This window comes from Sinocyclocheilus rhinocerous, unplaced genomic scaffold (genome assembly GCF_001515625.1).
Source record: "Sinocyclocheilus rhinocerous isolate Xijiao unplaced genomic scaffold, SAMN03320098_v1.1 scaffold1079, whole genome shotgun sequence".
NCBI lineage: Eukaryota > Metazoa > Chordata > Actinopteri > Cypriniformes > Cyprinidae > Sinocyclocheilus > Sinocyclocheilus rhinocerous.
Genome location: NW_015650124.1, coordinates 228442 through 247893, shown reverse-complemented (window position 1 = coordinate 247893; position 19452 = coordinate 228442). Strand labels below are relative to the sequence as shown.

The 19452-nt window shown below is 36.4% G+C and overlaps 1 protein-coding gene across 1 annotated transcript in view; it reads left to right on the top strand.

The window, feature by feature from the left end:
* Nucleotides 1-15530, top strand: part of LOC107711533 (raftlin-like) — a 59793-nt gene extending 44263 nt beyond the window's left edge. The window contains exons 4-5 of the mRNA XM_016516519.1: nt 11764-11872; nt 15090-15530. Coding sequence (XP_016372005.1) covers nt 11764-11872; nt 15090-15530 — 550 coding nt within the window. The remainder of the gene's footprint in view (nt 1-11763; nt 11873-15089) is intronic.
* Nucleotides 15531-19452: the final 3922 nt, after the last annotated feature.

The window sequence follows — 19452 nt, the reverse complement described above, 5'->3', positions numbered from 1 at the left end:
ACTGTGTCTGTCACGGGACTCTGTTCCCCTTTCGGGCTCTGTCTTTACATTTATTTTGAAAGATGAAGCTCGTGATTATGGTAAGGGGCGTTACATTTCCGACGCGTGCTTGTTGTGTTCGGCCAATCACAATGCACTGGTTCAGCTGGCCAATCAGAGCAGACTGCGCTTGTCGGAAGGAGGGACTTTGTAGAAAACGAAGCATTTGAGAGAGGCGGGGCATATATGACCTACAATAATGTACAGTATTTGAAAAATAATGTGTTTTTTGAACATTAAAGCATGTCAACATATTCTGTTACACCAAATGCACAAAATAATGATCTTTAAAATAGCATCATATTACCCCCTTTAAGACCAGCAGGTTTCAGGGGCCAATGCAGAGCCCATTTTTGCACATAAATGAACCTTTAGTTCCCGATTGGTGACCTGCACCTTGTGCAAGGAAAAAGTGGCTTCTGAGATGCAATGTGGACTCTGTGCCATCTGATCTTGGAATCTCTCAGTCTCGGAAGGGCCGTAGCTCCGGGGCCGGACAGTGACGGCAAACTCAAAAGCCCTGGAATTATTCTGTTTTCATGGATGCCCCAGGAATCCTGAAACACATTCCTGGCAAATGAAGGTTTAATACAAAACATTAAGAAGGAAAAATTCCTCTCTATATTACTGTCGATCTTCTGGCTACTCTTCTTCTACGCATGAGTGTAATTTTCCTCTTGAAACAGCACTTTGTGAGGGCCGGTATGAGCTTGAGCTGTAAACTGTACTATAACATTACACAGTTCAATGGATGTCAAGATGAACTCTTGGCACGACCTCCCCTCACGTTAATGTGTCATGCACTGAAAAGCAAGAATGCTCATGCAAAAACTCATTATTAAAGGCATATACACACTCCATCACTCATCTTAAAGGAACAGTTGACCCAGAAATGACAATTTAGTTTCAAACCCATACTGTATGCTGCTAGTTTATTTGAGTGGAACACAAAAGGAGACATTTTAAGAAAGCTAGACACTCCTTGTTTCTATACAACAACAACAACAACTTATAGTGACTGTCAGAAACGGCTGGATGGTTTAGCTAAACAATTATCACACAGTATTCCTATATATTTTCACATATATATTTATATAAAAAATCATTTCTATTTTTAGAAATAAGTTGAATACAATAAAAACCTAAATACTGAAAAACATTAACATTAAAAAATAAACAAAAATGTATGTAGATATTTACTGATCAAAGTTCTGATCAAAGTCTCTTCAGCTCACACAGGTTGCATTTATTTGATCATAAATACAGTAAAAACTGTAATATTGCAAAATATTATTACAATTTAAAAACACCTGTTTTCAATTTGAATTTATTGTAAAATGTAATTTATTCCTGTGATCAAAGCTGAATTTTCAGCATCATTACACCAGTCTTCAGTGTCACATGATCCTTCATAAATCATTCTAATATGCTGATTTCTGTTTATTATCTGTTGAAAACAGTTGTGCTGCTTCATATTTTTGTGGAAACCGTGATACACCTTTAAGATTCTAAAACAGAACATTCAAAAGAACTGCATTGATTTGAAATAAAAATCTTTTGTTACATTATGAATGTCTTTACTGTTTTTTTGATGATTTTCATATATCCTTGCTGAATAAAAGTATTAATTTCCTTAAAAAAACATTCTGACCTAACCTGAAATATATCTATATAAATATATGTTTATTGTTTACTTTAAATGTTTTTTAACTATTTAAATTATATATTTTTTTAAATTATATTTTAATTTAATTATAATTATATTTTTTATTGAGTAGTGACTTAAATTAGCGTCTGTTCCACACAGAAAGCTATCGGATGATTTGTAGTTGTATAGACTACATTTATGGTTACTTTTTGGTGTTTTTGTCATTTGGGAGCTCCTAGTAACTGTATGATTTTGTCGTATGGAAAATGGCAGTGTGCAATATTCCTCTGAAGATCACATTTTGGGTTCAGTGGAAGAAAGAAAGTCATATGAGTTCAGAACAACATGAGAGTGAGTAAATAATGACAGAATTTTCAGATGAACTCTTCCTTTAAGAAGTCATGTTTCATCCATAGAGCAGGCGTGATGTTGGGATGATGTGCATGTGTTGATCATAGTGAAGACTTCAAGAGTCCAAGAGCAAAATGAGAAGAAAGAAGATCAGACTTGGATTCTGTCACGTGTGCGTGGATGTGCGCATGTTGGGAAGAATCGTAGTATCAAGGCGGATGCCAACGTTTGATGGCTTCGGCAAAGCTGCCTTGCTTTATCTTTGGCGTCTGTCACCGTGGAGACAGTTTCTCGCATCAGCAGCGGCCCTGAGGGATAAACCTGCGAAAAAAAAGCAAGAGAGAGGCGAGATATCAAACAGGGCACAGCTCTACTCCTCCCCTGCCAATCCCAGCAATCACAGAGGAGAGGGAGGAAAAGTGCAGATGAAAGAAACCCTTCATGTAGCCATTCCTCGCTCTCCCAAAACAAACAGACCCAAAAACGTCCAGAGGAGAAGACAAGAGAGCTGGAGAGGGGACGAGGAGGAGGAAACGGAACAAAATGAGAGATGAAAGAAGGATCTGTCGGGAAATCCAGCTAAAATCAACTTCTGATGGTCTGAGCTGGTCATTACTTGGTTTAGATGGTTGATCGGCTGGTAGTCTATTTTGATCAAGCTAATTAAAACTGGTAGAAGACCTTCTAGAGGTAAATGTTATCGTTTCATCTCAGTGATGGTTCATCTTTACAAGGATATAGAGATGTAAAATGCATGTGAAGAGGGGTTCAGATCTTCAATGCTGAGATTTCATCTGAAATTCTTGTCAAGTCATATTTCTTTGTAAAGCGCTTTTCACAATACACATACGTTTCAAAGCAGCTTCGCAGAAAGCCATACTGTTATGGCCCCTATGCGTTAACATTGAACAGTTTTAGGGCTATAAATATTGTCATTATAATGTTGTCTAGCACATCTATCAGTGCCACAGTGACTTGAAAGTAAATAAGGGATTTGAACAATAGTTGATTTTGTTGTAAGCAAGAGAAAATTGTTCGAAAGTATCAATACGATTTGGTCGTCTTAAGTGAAATATAGCTGGTTGTAAAAAAGTCTGATGTGAGCTGAATATTTCCCAAATGTAATTAATAGGGCTGGGCAAGTTAAGGCGTTATTATCGCGTTAATGCATTAATGAGCTCCGGAAGGATAAAAGGGAGGAGTGACGACAGTGTCGGGGGGGAGAGGACCAGGCCTGGAGTTTATTTTGTGTTTTGGTGTTGTCTATCCGGCAGTCGTGCGCGCGGCTTTGCCTTTTTTTTGTGTTTTTTTGTTTATTTTATTATTAAAGTTTCTTTGCGTTTAATGCGTTAATGCATTAATTAATTAACGCCGACAATTATTTTATCGCGCATTAACGCAGTTTTTTTTTTTATTATTATTATTTTGAAAGTCCGTTGCTCACTGGCTCTGAATACACATACAGACAAACCATGGGTCACAGGAGGGGTGGGATGTTGATCAGTACTAGCTTGGGATGGGTGTCATCACACGTCTCAACCAATGAGAGCATTTGAGGTGGGCCTAAGACTGCTGCAGCGCTCACATTAACGCTCCCGATAAAATTATTTAGGCTAAGCATCAACATTCACAAACCACTGTTCACTGTTACATTCACAACGCATGATGGAGGGCGTTTCGGAAGCTTGGTGCTGACGCGACCGTCATAGTGACAACAGCCAATCACCTTAGTTTTCTGGTGTTGTATGAACGCGATTGGCTAGCGTCTGCACCAGTTGTATTTGCATAAGGCGATCTGATTGGCTGACGCCTGCGTTGGCGCTTGAAAAGTTGAGAAGTTTTCAACTTCTGCCGCGAGCAACGGACCCAACACGACGGACCCACAATTCATTTCGGCAACGCTTGACGTCACTCCATTCAAAGTAAACGAGAGGCGTTGACGCCGACGCCCCGTGTGAATGGGGCTATTCTCCCGCATCCCGCACTCACGAGTCTCTACCTGCCCGCACCCGCACTCGCCCATCAAGTGTTGTCCTGCACCGCACTCTGCTGCGTTGGGTCCTGTGATCGTGCAGGTCTCTACTCGGAAGGTGCCTGTTATAATGTTATGATGGAGGCTCTGGACTCTGAGCATAACTTGTTTTTCTATAACAAACTATAAAATAGTTTCTATAAAAACGTTAATGCCCTGGCAGTGGCAAATAGCTTTGGTTTTATATTTAATTTGATTACATTAATGTTTAAGTTGAGATTTACAATAAATATTTTAACTTCTACTATGCAAAAGAAATACTGCTGTAAAAAAGCACATTATTTGTTTAAAGTGTTTGCAAACCAAATGTTATTATTACTTTTGTTCATATAGCAGTACTTTTAAATGAAAAAAGTGCACAATACACTACTTTTGAATCCATTATTGAATTTTGTGCATAACAATGCGATTAATCGCAGAAAAATCACGTGATTAATCGCAATTAAAAATTTTAATCATTGCCCAGCACTAGTAATTAACAGTCATTTGATGTTGAGAAATACAGGGTATGGCTTAAATTTTAGTTAGTAGCATCTCTGATTTCAGACAGAATAATGTAATAGCGTTCTTTACCATGGTTAAAAATGACTTGTAAAGATTTTGGTTTGAAATTAATGATATCAGGGTAAAGATGTTGGTTAAAAATGACTTGGATCATTGGTAACGATGTTGGTTAAAAATGACTGATATCAGCATAAAGACCTTGATGTAAAGATTTTGGTTAAAATTTAATCATATTGGGGTAAAGATATTGGCTAAAAATGACTTGTATCACACTAAAGATTTTGGTTAAAAATTACTTTTATTGTGGTAAAGATGTTGTTTAAAAATTACTTGTATTGGGGTAAAGATTTTGGCTAAAAATTACTTTTATTGTGGTAAAGAAGTTGCTTAAAAATTACTTATCAGGGTAAAGATTTTGGCTAAAAAAATACTTTTATTGTGGTAAAGATGTTTAAAAAATTACTTGTATGGGGTAAAGATGTTGGTTAAAAATTACTTGTGGTAAAGAATTTTGTTAAATTACTTGCATCGGGGTAAAGATTTGGGTTACAAATTACTTGCATTGTGGTAAAGATGTTTAAAAATTACTTGTATTGGGTAAAGGTTTTGGTTAAAAATCACTTGCATCTCGCTAAAGATGCTGCTTAAAACTTACTCGTGGTAAAGAACTTAGTTAAAAATTACTTGTATTGTGGGAAAGATTTTGGTTAAAAATGTTTTGTATTGTGTTAAAGATGCTGGTTAGAAATGACTGATACTGAGTTAAGATTTTGGTTAAAATTTACTTGTATTGTGGTAAAGATTTTGGTTAAAAATTACTTGCATTGTGGTAAAGATTTTAGTTTAAAATCACTTACATCGCAGTAAAGATTTTGATCGCCCACCTCTAAATAATTTAAACAGGGAGCTGACTCAACACCTTCACCTGTTGCTGTTCTAGTATAGTAGAGAAGCTACAGAGGAGATAGGATGGAGTTCAGACATCAGTCAACCACATGTTCCAGTGTTTAATATTCCCCCAGTGTCTCTGGATGCAGGCCCAGCTCTCCCACATCAGGATTAGCCGCTGTGTGTGGAGCTCATAGGTGACATTCCCCTCCGAAACTCCCCCAAACCAGACGTTACACCGCTAAAGCAGGAGCTGCTCCTGACTTCTGGCCCATGTAGACGCAAACATCACAACTGCGAAGGAGAATCTCGGGATTAGCGTCAGCAGGCCAGTTTTAAAGCGATTTGCCGGGCATTACTTATAACCTAGCGGTGAATGTGTGCGGTAGCTGACTGTGTTTATAATTCCAAATGTCAACTGTCAAGCCCCCCATGTTCAATTTTAGTTACAGTTCCACTTCAGCGACGAGGGTGGGTGATTTATGCATCATTTTTTGATAATTGCCGAGCACCTCGCAGGGGTACCGGTACGGACCAGAAACCATTAAGGCCAATATGCTTGAATAACATTATTCATGGCTCGGTAAATAAGCTGACATCAAGAAAGATGTGACACATTATTAATGCAGTGATTAAAGATGGGGATACCTAGGTTTGATGGATCCCATCAAAGGTTGTTGTCATGGCAATGCCACCGAATTGCACACGCACACAGCTGGATATAGCCTCCAGACCCGGAAACACTGAATCTGACAGCACCAGTGATATCAGCATTCCTGTGGGCAAAGATTGAGAGAGGTGAAAACACACACACACACCAACTAAGATGATCCGCAGGCAAACAGGCGTTTGCCAACAGTGCAACCCAGCTGAGTCTAAGATCCGTGTCTGAGAGAAACCTTTGAGCGAACCGTTTCTGAAGGAAGTCTAGATCAGTGTTGCTTAAAGCTTTTTATTCCCAGAAGCGGCACTCCTGCGAGCAAGCGGCTGGATCTTTTCTGTCAAAGTTACTGCTGTTTAACCCGCTAAAGCGTTTCCACAAACAGCCTCAGTGCTGCCAAGTACTGTGGATCGCTCTTCTGTAGGTGCATTAAGCCTGTAGGAAAGAAATATCACAAATGTAATCTCTTTACAGGAAATGTTCATGCAAAAGTGAGAAATCTTTATTTACTCACCTTCATGCTGGTGTATTTTTCAGTGGAACACAAAAGAAGAATCAGTATGTGGTTCTTTTGAATGAAAAAGTTCATAGTGACCACAGGATGTGTAGGGTGACTTTAAGGGGGAAGTCGTGGCCTAATGGTTAGAGAGTCGGACTCGCAACCCAAAGGTTGCGGGTTCGAGTCTCGTACCGGCAGGGATTGTAGGTGGGGGGAGTGAATGTACAGATGCTGTAAAGTTGCTTTGACACAATCTGTTTTGTTAAAAGCGCTATATAAATAAAGGTGACTTGACTTGACTATAACATGTGGTCAGTAAAATATCAAACGGATTAGAAAAAAAGTTTCCAAAACATTCCAAAATTTTAATTTGTCCACCTACACCTACATCTTTTAAAAGATCCACCTACAAACATGTACTGGGTTATAAAAAGTTTTTTTTTTAATTTGCTATGTTTATTTGGGGGAAAAAAAGCTCACCAAGGCTCCATTTACTTGATCAGAAATACAGTGGAAAAAAAGTAATATTATAAAATGTTATTACATTTTAAATAACCATGTTTTATTTTAATTTCCAAGTATGGGTCACCATACTTGGCCACATGTCACGTCACTTTCACACTAAACAGAAATTTCATTTCTTAAAATCATTCAATTGAGTTCAAATGGAGAGCAAATGGAGAAGTGGAGAAATAGAAAGCTGAGGTCTCCTGCTTCTCACATTTTCTTCCTCGTGTTTTAATAGCGATCCAAGTATGGGTAGGATCTCAGGTTATCTCATAACAGACCACAGGAACCAGTTGAGTCCTGTGCACAATGTGACTTTGCTGCAGCCTGGTTTTAAAATAACCATGTTTTATTTTAATATATTGTAAAATGTAATTTATTCTAGTGATGCGAAGCTGGATTTTGAGATTTATTTGAGATTTTTGAGATTTGGATTTATTTGAAATATATATCTTTTGTATATAAATGCTTTCTGTTTCAGTTTTGATCAATTTAATGCATTAATGCAAAATTGGATTGAACCCAAACTTAGGGAGCTTGAAAAATCTTGAAAAAAAAAAGTGCATTCAGCTCAAGATGTCATGTTTGTAGTGAGATTGCAATTTGAAGTATATTTGAAAGCCAGCTTTTTTGTGTGTTATCACAAGTGGTTACAGGACTGCAAGCTCGCAATTGCTCAGATGGTAGGAAATCTCCTTATTTACATTACAAAATTCACCAACATGTCAGGGGCCATGATTAATTGCAAGAAAGCATGTTTTTCCTTTTTCATTATTGTTAATCACACTAAATTAACTTGTTAAATAGACAGGCCTTTCATTCTGCCGCTCATACGCTGCTCAGATTTGTTTATCTTCATGTTAAAAGCCAGACTGCAGGATCCAGTCGTACGTGCTGCAGGAACACCATGAGGGGAATGTGTTCAGGCAGCAGATGGCCGTGTGTTGGCGGGAAGTGTGAATTCATGTGTGTGTGTGTGTATTTGTTAAAAGCGCTATATAAATAAAGGTGACTTGACTTGACTATAACATGTGGTCAGTAAAATATCAAACGGATTAGAAAAAAAGTTTCCAAAACATTCCAAAATTTTAATTTGTCCACCTACACCTACATCTTTTAAAAGATCCACCTACAAACATGTACTGGGTTATAAAAAGTTTTTTTTTTAATTTGCTATGTTTATTTGGGGGAAAAAAAGCTCACCAAGGCTCCATTTACTTGATCAGAAATACAGTGGAAAAAAAGTAATATTATAAAATGTTATTACATTTTAAAATAACCATGTTTTATTTTAATATATTGTAAAATGTAATTTATTCTAGTGATGCGAAGCTGGATTTTGAGATTTATTTGAGATTTTTGAGATTTGGATTAATTTGAAATACATATCTTTTGTATATAAATGCTTTCTGTTTCAGTTTTGATCAATTTAATGCATTAATGCAAAATTGGATTGAACCCAAACTTAGGGAGCTTGAAAAATCTTGGAAAAAAAAAGTGCATTCAGCTCAAGATGTCATGTTTGTAGTGAGATTGCAATTTGAAGTATATTTGAAAGCCAGCTTTTTGCTTTTTTGTGTGTTATCACAAGTGGTTACAGGACTGCAAGCTCGCAATTGCTCAGATGGTAGGAAATCTCCTTATTTACATTACAAAATTCACCAACATGTCAGGGGCCATGATTAATTGCAAGAAAGCATGTTTTTCCTTTTTCATTATTGTTAATCACACTAAATTAACTTGTTAAATAGACAGGCCTTTCATTCTGCCGCTCATACGCTGCTCAGATTTGTTTATCTTCATGTTAAAAGCCAGACTGCAGGATCCAGTCGTACGTGCTGCAGGAACACCATGAGGGGAATGTGTTCAGGCAGCAGATGGCCGTGTGTTGGCGGGAAGTGTGAATTCATGTGTGTGTGTGTGTATGACAGAGGTGAGTCAGGGCCCTGCTGCGCTGCGACTTTGTGGTTGGATAGAGCTCTGGGTTAGTGGGTTTAATCTCTGTCCCAAATGTCACATGCACACAGAAGATGGGAAGAGAAGACGCTGGAATGGGTGTCCCTGAGATCAGCTCCTCACAGGGATCTCTGCATGGTTCCTCTGGAGAAAGAAAAAAAAGAGCTTTTGAGTTTGGATCACTCATAATAATAAAGAGATAACCACGCCCCCAACACATGCCATTGGTCGAGTCCAACACCACACTCTCAGAAAGAACAAAAAAGATACAAAAGCTGTCACTGGAGTGGTGCATTTTAAACGGTTCATCTTTGTACTTTTTTACTCCTAAAGGTTGCATATTAGTATCTTAAAGAAATAGTACACCCAAAAATGAAAATCTGCTGAAAATGTACTTACCCTCAGGCCATCCAAGACGTAAATGAGTTTGTTTCTTCATCAGAACAGATTTGGAGAAGTTTAGCATTACATCACATGCTCAGCTATATAGATCCTCTGCAGTGAATGGGTGCCGTCAGAATGAGAGTCCAAACAGCTGATAAAAACATCACAATAATCCACAAGTACAGGTGCATCTCAATAAATTAGAATGTCATGGAAAAGTTCATTTATTTCAGTAATTCAACTCAAATTGTGAAACTCGTGTATTAAATAAATTCAATGCACACAGACTGAAGTAGTTTAAGTCTTTGGTTCTTTTAATTGTGATGATTTTGGCTCACATTTAACAAAAACCCACCAATTCTACTTTCCAGAAGGCCAACAATTCATTAAAAATGTTTTTTTTTATTGGTCTTATGGAGTATTCTAATTTGTTGAGATAGTGAGTTGGTGGGTTTTTGTTAAATGTGAGCCAAAATCATCACAATTAAAAGAACCAAAGACTTAAACTACTTCAGTCTGTGTGCATTGAATTTATTTAATACACGAGTTTCACAATTTGAGTTGAATTACTGAAATAAATGAACTTTTCCACGACATTCTAATTTATTGAGATGCACCTGTAATCCAAACCACTCCAGTCCAACAATTAACGTCTTGTGAAGTGAAAAGTTGTGTGTTTGTAAGAAACTAATCCATCATTAAGGTGTTTTAACATTAAACTTCTGGCCAAACTATGAGTCCATAATCCATAATAACACTTCCTCCAGTGAAAAAGTCCATCTCCTATTGTACTCTCCACCAATATCCACCAGCAGATTTGTTTAGAGCTGTTTCAGACTGTTTTATTATTACATATTATTATGCATTATAGACTTGAACTTAGAAGCAACGGTTTATAGTTAAATATACCTTAATGATCAATTTGTCTCTTACAAATACACAGCTTTTCTCTTCACAAGATGTTAACTGATGGTCTGGAGTGGTGTGGATTATTGTGATGTTTTTATCAGCTGTTTGGACTCTCAATCTGACGGCACCCATTCACTGCACAGGCTCCACTGGTGAGAAAGTGATGGAATGATGTTTCTGACGAAGTAGCAAACTCATCTACACCTTGGATGGTCTGAGGGTAAATTTTCAGCAGGTTTTAATTTTTTGGGTGAACTATTCTTATATATATAAAGATGCATATTAGTTCCCAAATGATACACATTAGTGCCTTTTGAAAGGGTAATGCCTGTAATCCAAACCACTCCAGTCCAACAATTAACGTCTTGTGAAGTGAAAAGTTGTGTGTTTGTAAGAAACTAATCCATCATTAAGGTGTTTTAACATTAAACTTCTGGCCAAACTATGAGTCCATAATCCATAATAACACTTCCTCCAGTGAAAAAGTCCATCTCCTATTGTACTCTCACTTCAAAATCCACCAGCAGATTTGTTTAGAGCTGTTTCAGACTGTTTTATGATTACATATTATTATGCATTATAGACTTGAACTTAGAAGCAACGGTTTATAGTTAAATATACCTTAATGATCAATTTGTCTCTTACAAATACACAGCTTTTCTCTTCACAAGATGTTAACTGATGGTCTGGAGTGGTGTGGATTATTGTGATGTTTTTATCAGCTGTTTGGACTCTCAATCTGACGGCACCCATTCACTGCACAGGCTCCACTGGTGAGAAAGTGATGGAATGATGTTTCTGACGAAGTAGCAAACTCATCTACACCTTGGATGGTCTGAGGGTAAATTTTCAGCAGGTTTTAATTTTTTGGGTGAACTATTCTTATATATATAAAGATGCATATTAGTTCCCAAATGATACACATTAGTGCCTTTTGAAAGGGTAATGCCCCACTGAAAGCTTTTGTACCTTTTTTTTGAGAGCGAGCAGGGAGACTTTACTAAACCTACAAGTATTTTACTTACAGTTGACTCTACATATTAAACTGGGATTGAAAGTATTTTAACATCGAATAAACGACACACTTCACCTTTAACAATGCCCAAGGAAATCACCTCAGAGACAGAAAGCAGAACTCAAGTATTACACCTGCTCATTTAGTGCAAATGTGTCTTTCTAGCGCTCATTTCTTGCCAACGCTGTGCAAAATGTTTCCAATAATAAACCTTGTGAACAGATGTTCTCCATCTTCTCACTGACGTTATGTATAATCAGGTTGCTAAAATGAACTTTTTCAAGTTTGTCGGTGATATATCGCTGCTCTGCACCTGTTTAAGAGTGGTACGTTTGACATTAAATCGGTGTTCCCCCCTCTCTCTCTTCAGCTGGGAGAAGAATCCGGCAGACTTTGAGCCTTACCATCTCAAACTGGAGGAATGCATGTCTGCAGACCAGATTCCCACCACAGAGCACATCCAAGGATATGTGAAGAAAGTAAGAACCTACTGTTTAGCTTCTTTGGAGCACATAACTGAGTCATGAATATTCAAATCTGCTCACACATATTAAAATGTTGCCAAACATTTCTGCCAAAACTTACTAGAGTTATCAGTTCTGCCTGAAACTTATCTGCCCTGCTGTTTACTGCATGTAAGGTAGATATTAAATGGATTTGTTTCACTGAGCTTGTTGCAATGCACTATGGGATCGACTCCTTCATGAAGGATATATGCAGTGCCGCTTTAGAATATGGAATATATATAGAATATAACCGAGCCTAATTAAATAAACTCTGATATCTGTGATTGTGGTATTTATTAACTATATTCGTCTCTAGTTTCATTTTAAGGTTTTTGTTTAATTATTACTACTGATCTTTTCATTTTTGTTTCTTATGTTTTTTTTTATTTATTATTTTTAATGACTGCAACAGTTTAATTAATTTCTTCTAAGGCAGTCTTTTCTGGGTTGGCTAGAGAGAGATTAAAATTGTAAAAAAAAAAAAAAAATTATCTCAGTACAAATAATTACATTAATTCTCGAAAATAAAAATAATTATAAAAACAATATTGCAAAAGAAGGCCTTATAAAAGGCAGCATAATCCTTCTTTTGGAACAACCTTTGTGTGTCTATGATGCTTTAAAATGCTGCCTATGTAGGAAGCACACTAGGTTCTGGAACATAGCAATTGTGACCACTACAAAATCGTAAATTAATATGGCAACACCTTAAAACCATGTAAGATGCTTTCAGGATCTTTCTGTAAAGTTGTCCATAATGCAAAATACCACAGTCACTATGGTATTTTGATGGTAATATTTGTAAAGAGTTCTTTGTTCTATAACACGAAAAAGTATTTGGACAATAGTCAAAAAAAGACAAATGACGTTTAAATTGGCTGAAATTCAGCTTTGATCACAGAAGTAAATTACGTTTTAAGATATATTAAAATAAAAAAACTGTTATTTTAAATTGTAATAATATTTCACAATGTTTACTGTATTTTGATCAAATAAATGCTGCCTTAGTGAGCGTAAGAGACTTTTAAAAAACATTTACAAATCTTACCGACCCCAAACTTTCGTCTGAACTCTCCCTGTAAGTGTCTATATACTTCTTGGAGATCACAGACCTGTTGAGGTGCGTCTGCGGCACACATCCGGGCGCAATTAATCGCCATGATCCATCACGACAATGATCCTTCCCCCCCGTCACATCAAACTCGGAAATTATTCAGTGCCCCTTCACCGACGGAGGAGCCCGGCGAGAAAAAATGGCTTCTTATCTATGCAATTTCATTTGCATCATTGTTGCAAATATAATGCCAGGACTCCCGGCGTCAGCGTTCAATACGCATTAAACAATGCGACTGGAAAGGACGGGCCTGTTCCCGGTTTAATTTTAGAGAAAATAACCTGTGCACCTCACGGAAACTGATTGGGCTGGTGTGGGCGAAGGCGTCAGATGGAGATAGTGCTGGCAGGCCTCAGGCTGGCCTTTATTAAAGCAGCATAATGGAAAATGGCATCATTAGCATTCCTTGACAGTTAACGATTCAATTTGGTTTGATGAGAATTCAAATATTGGCTTCCAAACGCGAACTGACAATAAAGTGGTAGATGTTCGACTGATTCGGGATGCAGAGGGCAGTCGATGGTGGACCGTTGCCATTGTAATCAGCGCTTGCTAATTTCAAATAGCTGATGGTGTGGAAGAAAGAACGAAAGAACGCAGCTTTTGCAATATATTGTTTTGAACTGCGTTTTATTGTTAGGGTAATGTGGCATATCAACCGTTTTAATGTTCCTCCAATGAGGAAACTGGAAATGAATTAAACTACTTTTTTGAAATGAAACTTCTTATCTCATTCAACAACACAAACACGATGCTACGCAAAGCCCTCGGGGCTGTGAGAGGTTTATCTGCTCGTCCATGTTGACAAATTGTGCCTAACATTAATAACATCATAAAAGATGCGATTTTCAAAAGATCTGCTTAGCTGGACCAACAACAAGACCTACAGAAATCAAATCGAAAAATATGAAGGCCCAGTAAACCATGTAATGTCATATTTGGAGGATGTACACTACCGGTCAACGATTGGAATAATTAATATAAAAAAATAAAAATAAAAAAAGTCTCTGATGTTCGCCAAGGCTTGCATGTATTTGATTGAAAATACAGTAATATTTTGAAATATTTTTACAATTTAAAAACTATACTCCAGTCTTCAGTGTCACATGATCATTCAGAAATCTTGTGGCTAAATTATTATTATTGCTTATTGATAATGGCTCTAATTATTATCAGTGTTGCAAAACAGTTTTTTCTGTTTGTTTGTTTTTTGTGGAAATCATGATGCATTTTTTTCAGGATTCTTTGATGAACAGAAAGTACTAATGAACAGCATTTTTTTTTTTTTATAAAATTTTTTAACATTATAAAATGTTTTTACTGTCAGTTTTGATCAACTTGATGTGTCCTTGCTGAATAAAAGTATTAATTTCTTCTTAATCTTACTCCCAATTTTAAAGGGTAGTTATTATGAAGTTATTATGAAGTTGCATCAAGATTTCCACAAAAATATCAAGCAATTAATATTAATTATGTTGAAAACAATTTATTATTAAACTGTTTTCAACATATTTATAATTTATAATAAGAAATAATAATAAGATTAACATAATAATCAGCAATGTTTCTTGAGCAGCAAATCAGCATATTAGAATGATTTCTGAAGGATCATGTGACACTGAAGACTGGAATAATGATGCTGAAAATTCAGCTTTGCATCACAGGAATAAATGACATTTTAACGTATATTCAAATAGAAAACAGCTATTTTGAGTTGGAATAATATTTCTCATATTTAAAAAAAAAAATCGTTTTAAAAACAAAACAACATTTTCGTTCCAAATCGTTCCAAACTTTTGAACAGTAATTCTTTTCCCACATATATAGACAATAATTTGTCAAATTTAATTGATAATTCAGAGCTGCAATTCTGTCTTGTGTGAGAAGGCTTTTCATATGTTAATGACTGGCGTGCTTGTTTTGTTCTCAGAGCACATGAGGAAGTGGCTTAAGGATTTCAAGCTGTTTATTGTCGGCTACAATAAACAATCTTATTGTTTAAGCAGAATAAACCAGACCAGCACGGAAATTCATGTTGTCTAAACTGGTGAGCAAAATATATCTCTCTCTTCTCAGCAGATCCAGGACGCTGCGGATCAGGGCATCGTGTTTGTGGGCTTCATCCAGGAGCCAGCTGGCCTACGCCCACACGTGCTACGGCACGGAGAACCAGAGGAACCCTCCCTCTCCCTGCACTCCAGCCCCAGCTCGCTGCACGGCTCTGGGCTGACGGCCAGTCCCAGTCCCCTGGAGGAGCCGGAGCTGGGAGAAGAGTCCGGAGCGGAGAACGAAGGGGAAAACTGGGGAGGTGAGGCTCTGAGAGAGGACGTGAAAGCTACTGAAGGTGGAGACGGAGGAGATGATCTCTCTGTTGAGAAATCAGGATCTGGTGAAACACAGCAAGGAGATACACTAACACACAACAACAACGACATGGCCAAAATCACAGACACAACCGAGAAACCCAGCAGGCTGGCCCTGACTAAGAGTGGTGGGTTGATCGTCTTTATCCTTTGATCAAACGAAATCTCACATAACTATATTATGAAAATGAAAGTGTCTTTTAGTTCCAACATATGACGCTGGCCAGGGCTGGGTGATGTTTTTCGGTATATTTTTGATAATATTCAAGACTAGTATTTACACTACTGTTCAAAAAGTTTGGAGTCAGAAAGAGTTTTAAGTTTTTTTTGTTTTTTTTTATGTATTTATATGTATTTTACATTTTAAATATATTTTTAAAAAAAAGTATTTTATGCTCACCAAGGCTGCGTTTATTTGATTAAAATTACCGTAAAAACAGCAATACTGTGAAATATTATTACAAGTTAAAATAACTGTTTTCTATTGTAATATATTTTAAAATGTAATTTATTTTTGTGATGCAAAGCTGAATTTTGTGTCACATGATCCTTCAGAAATCATTCTAATATGCTGATTTGCTGCTCGAAAAATGTATTATTATTATCAATATTTAAAACAACTGTACTGCTTCATATTTTTATGGAATCGGATACATTTAGTTTTTCAGGATTCTTTGATGAATAGGAGTTCAAAAGAACAGAATTTATTTGAAATAGAAAGCTTTTTGTAACCTTTTCGGAATCGGATACATTTAGTTTTTCAGGATTCTTTGATGAATAGGAGTTCAAAAGAACAGAATTTATTTGAAATAGAAAGCTTTTGTAACACTGCAAAAGTCTTGACTGTTTCTTTTAATCAAATTAATGCATCCTTGCTGAATAAATATATTAAAATTCTTACGTATAAATATATTAAAACAAAAAACTAATTACTGATCCTAAAATTTTGAAAAGTTGTGTATGTATTGCTATTTTATTTTTGGTGATTAAATTTGCTTACTAAATGGCTTAAAAGGTGATTGAAATGTTTCATTTAATTGAACAAAAACAGATTCATCTCTAGTTTAAAATAATCAAAACGTATTCAACACTCAATGAGTATTTAATTATTTTCATTTTAGGGTAGACAGTCAATTACAAATTCAATTAAATTGAATCACATTATTATTTTGAGTAACTGCATATCAATATTTGTCCCAAAATGATTATAATTGAAAGACATTAGCATATAGTTTGTGTCAGACAATTAATCTAATAGACATTATAAACATTGCCTTTAGAAGTCAACGTATTGTCCATTTTATTTCCAAGCCGTCATTCGTGATTGGCTGTCACAGATATGCAGATCCTGACAGACAGCCCAGCCAGCCAATGGCAAAGCCTAAAGGAGAAAGACAGCAACGAGTAGAGAGACAAAGAAACAAAACATTAGCAAAAACTACCAATAACAAAAGGGAGGGAGGGAGGGGGGGAGCACTAAACGCTGTCACGTAACACCCCCACCATTAAAATAACACATTTAATGTTTGTACACAGAAGAAAAGAAAAAAACTCTACCCACTTGTTAAACCCTGGAAAGGGCATCGGCCACCACATTATCCATCCCCTTGGATAATTGGCACAAGGACCCCCTCGAAAGCAATTGGGCTATTTTCAGGCTAGTTTTGAGTAGTAATTAGGCGGGTTTTGTAGCTAAAACCTGGCAACCCTGCACCAGACAGAGCTGTCGGCGATTCTTCCTATTGTAAAGTCATGCAGTGTGTAACCTCCTGTCGTCGTTCCATCGTGCAGTGTGAACACTGCAACAACTGAATGCTACCCAAGATAGCTGTTCAGTGTGAAACCAACAGTGATGCGACGTCTTTGAAAATCGTGCAGTGTGAACTCGGCATTAGAAAGATCAAAACTCATTTGTCTTCTGGGTATCACACACTGTGAAAGCATCTCACTAGCCTGATCTTGTCGTTTTTGTCTGAAGAAAAGCATTGTCACAGAGTTTAAGCAATGCTTTGACGTATGGGATTGGGCAGACTTGGCATTTACAAAAACCCACACAGCGGGTGCTAGATTAGGCTTTGTTCACCCTTCTTTTTCCACCAGTAACCAGATGGCAAACCTCATTCTCAACATTAGCTAGGGAGCCTTTTTTTTTTGCAAAAACTGTGGCATTGTGTGCAGAGATCGCCGTACCATGTGAATGATGCATGCTGGGAGTCCTGTGCCGGCAGCCCGAGTCTCCATCTGGATGTGGAAGTGACTTCGTAAGCAGTGGAAGTATTCAACTGTCGCCACCGGTGGCCTCACGCTACACCAATTTTTCTCATTCAGCCACAAAATGACAGCTGCCAGGAGTCCTTTGCACAGCGCTGCATCTTTATGACTTATCGCCACTGCTGATAAATATAGTCATTCCCTGCGCAAGTCCCTCTACTGCTCCGGGTGAACATCTATGAAACATAATGGCGCTGGTCAGCAGTGTGAAATGCTCAGAGCTCAGATCAGGTGCAGGTTTGTCCGAGGGTTTTCACATCCCGCCGTGCAGCTGGAAAGCCATGAAACCTGCCTTCAGAAATTAAGGAAAGGCAAGATTATTTGTATAGTTCATTTCATGCACAGCAGTAATTCAGAGCGCTTTACATAGTAAAATGAATATTAAAAGGCCAATATTCTGGGTTTAATCTCACAAGTTGCATTTTAAACCAATATGAAAAAGAAATAAGAATGTGAAAATGAAGTGTATTGTAGGACCGTTAAGATTGTGTCATTATTTTAATGAGAAGTTGTTCAGGTTGTAGTCCTAAAATTGTGGAAAAGAACTTAAGCCATAGATTTCTTTAGGAATTTCGAAAAATGAATTGAAAGAAAAATTATTTTATTTGTATGCAAACGATTTGAAATAAAAGAAAAAGAGTAACAAACACATTGCAGTGTAATGGTCAGGGATATTACAGTCAACTAAAACTAAAACCATAAAAATTAATTTTCATTACTTGAAATAAAAAAAAAAACTTAAATTGTTAAAATAAAAACAAATCATTTTACTTAATTAACAACTAATTAATTTAGCTGAAATGAAGCTTTGACTTAGAACTTGATGTACTAAAACAGATAGAAATTAATAGAAACTGTATAGACATTTACAAAAAAACTAATAAAACTGCCAAAAAAACACAACAAAATTACTAAAACTTAAAATAAGTTTTAAAAGATAAAAATTCATTACAAAATATTTTTATTTATTTTTATCAAAACGTGAAATTGTTCAGTAACAAAAGCACTTCCAAAGGCATTCATTTTTTCTCATTTTCTAACTATTAATTTCTATCCCAACACAACGACTCAATAAAAATAAATATAGAAATAAAAGAATCCATAATGATTATACATAAATATAGAAGTATTCACACAACAGTAACAAAACATAAAGTATAAATAAATAAAGGGATTACTTCTTGAGTGCCTTCAAAGACATTAATTCAAAATAGTAATACAAACTAAAATAGTATCTCAAAGCTACTAAAATATCACTAATACTTGTAGGTGACAAATTGTCCAGGAAATTAACTAAATATGAATTGGTTCCACTGATAGCAATGTATATTTGGACAGTGTTCAATACTGTCTGTATTGTTTTAAAACCCTTTAACTGTCACCCGTCCCCTCTGTGGGACGCCTAAGTTTACTTCAATATATTACAATTAAATTCTAATCTAATCATGACTAACTATATATCGTTGGAAAGGTCTAAGACTCCTAAATAGATATTTTACCAATGTTTTTGTTAAAAATTATGTAGGAAAAGTAATAGATTAATTTTTGACAAGAGTGCACCTCAAAAATCTACATCGTAACAGGAGTTCTGACCTTTGTCAAAAAAAAAGTCTTCTTCGTTGCCTTTTTCTCCATCACACTTTAGAAATCATCAGACATTATATATCAATTGAAAACTTTAAATCTCAAAATTCATCCTTTGAAACCCATTTTAAAATCAGACATTGCATTACCATGAAAATGGTACATCAATATCATGTTACAAAATGTTTTCGTTCATGAATTATAAAAATTTAAGTTTGGAT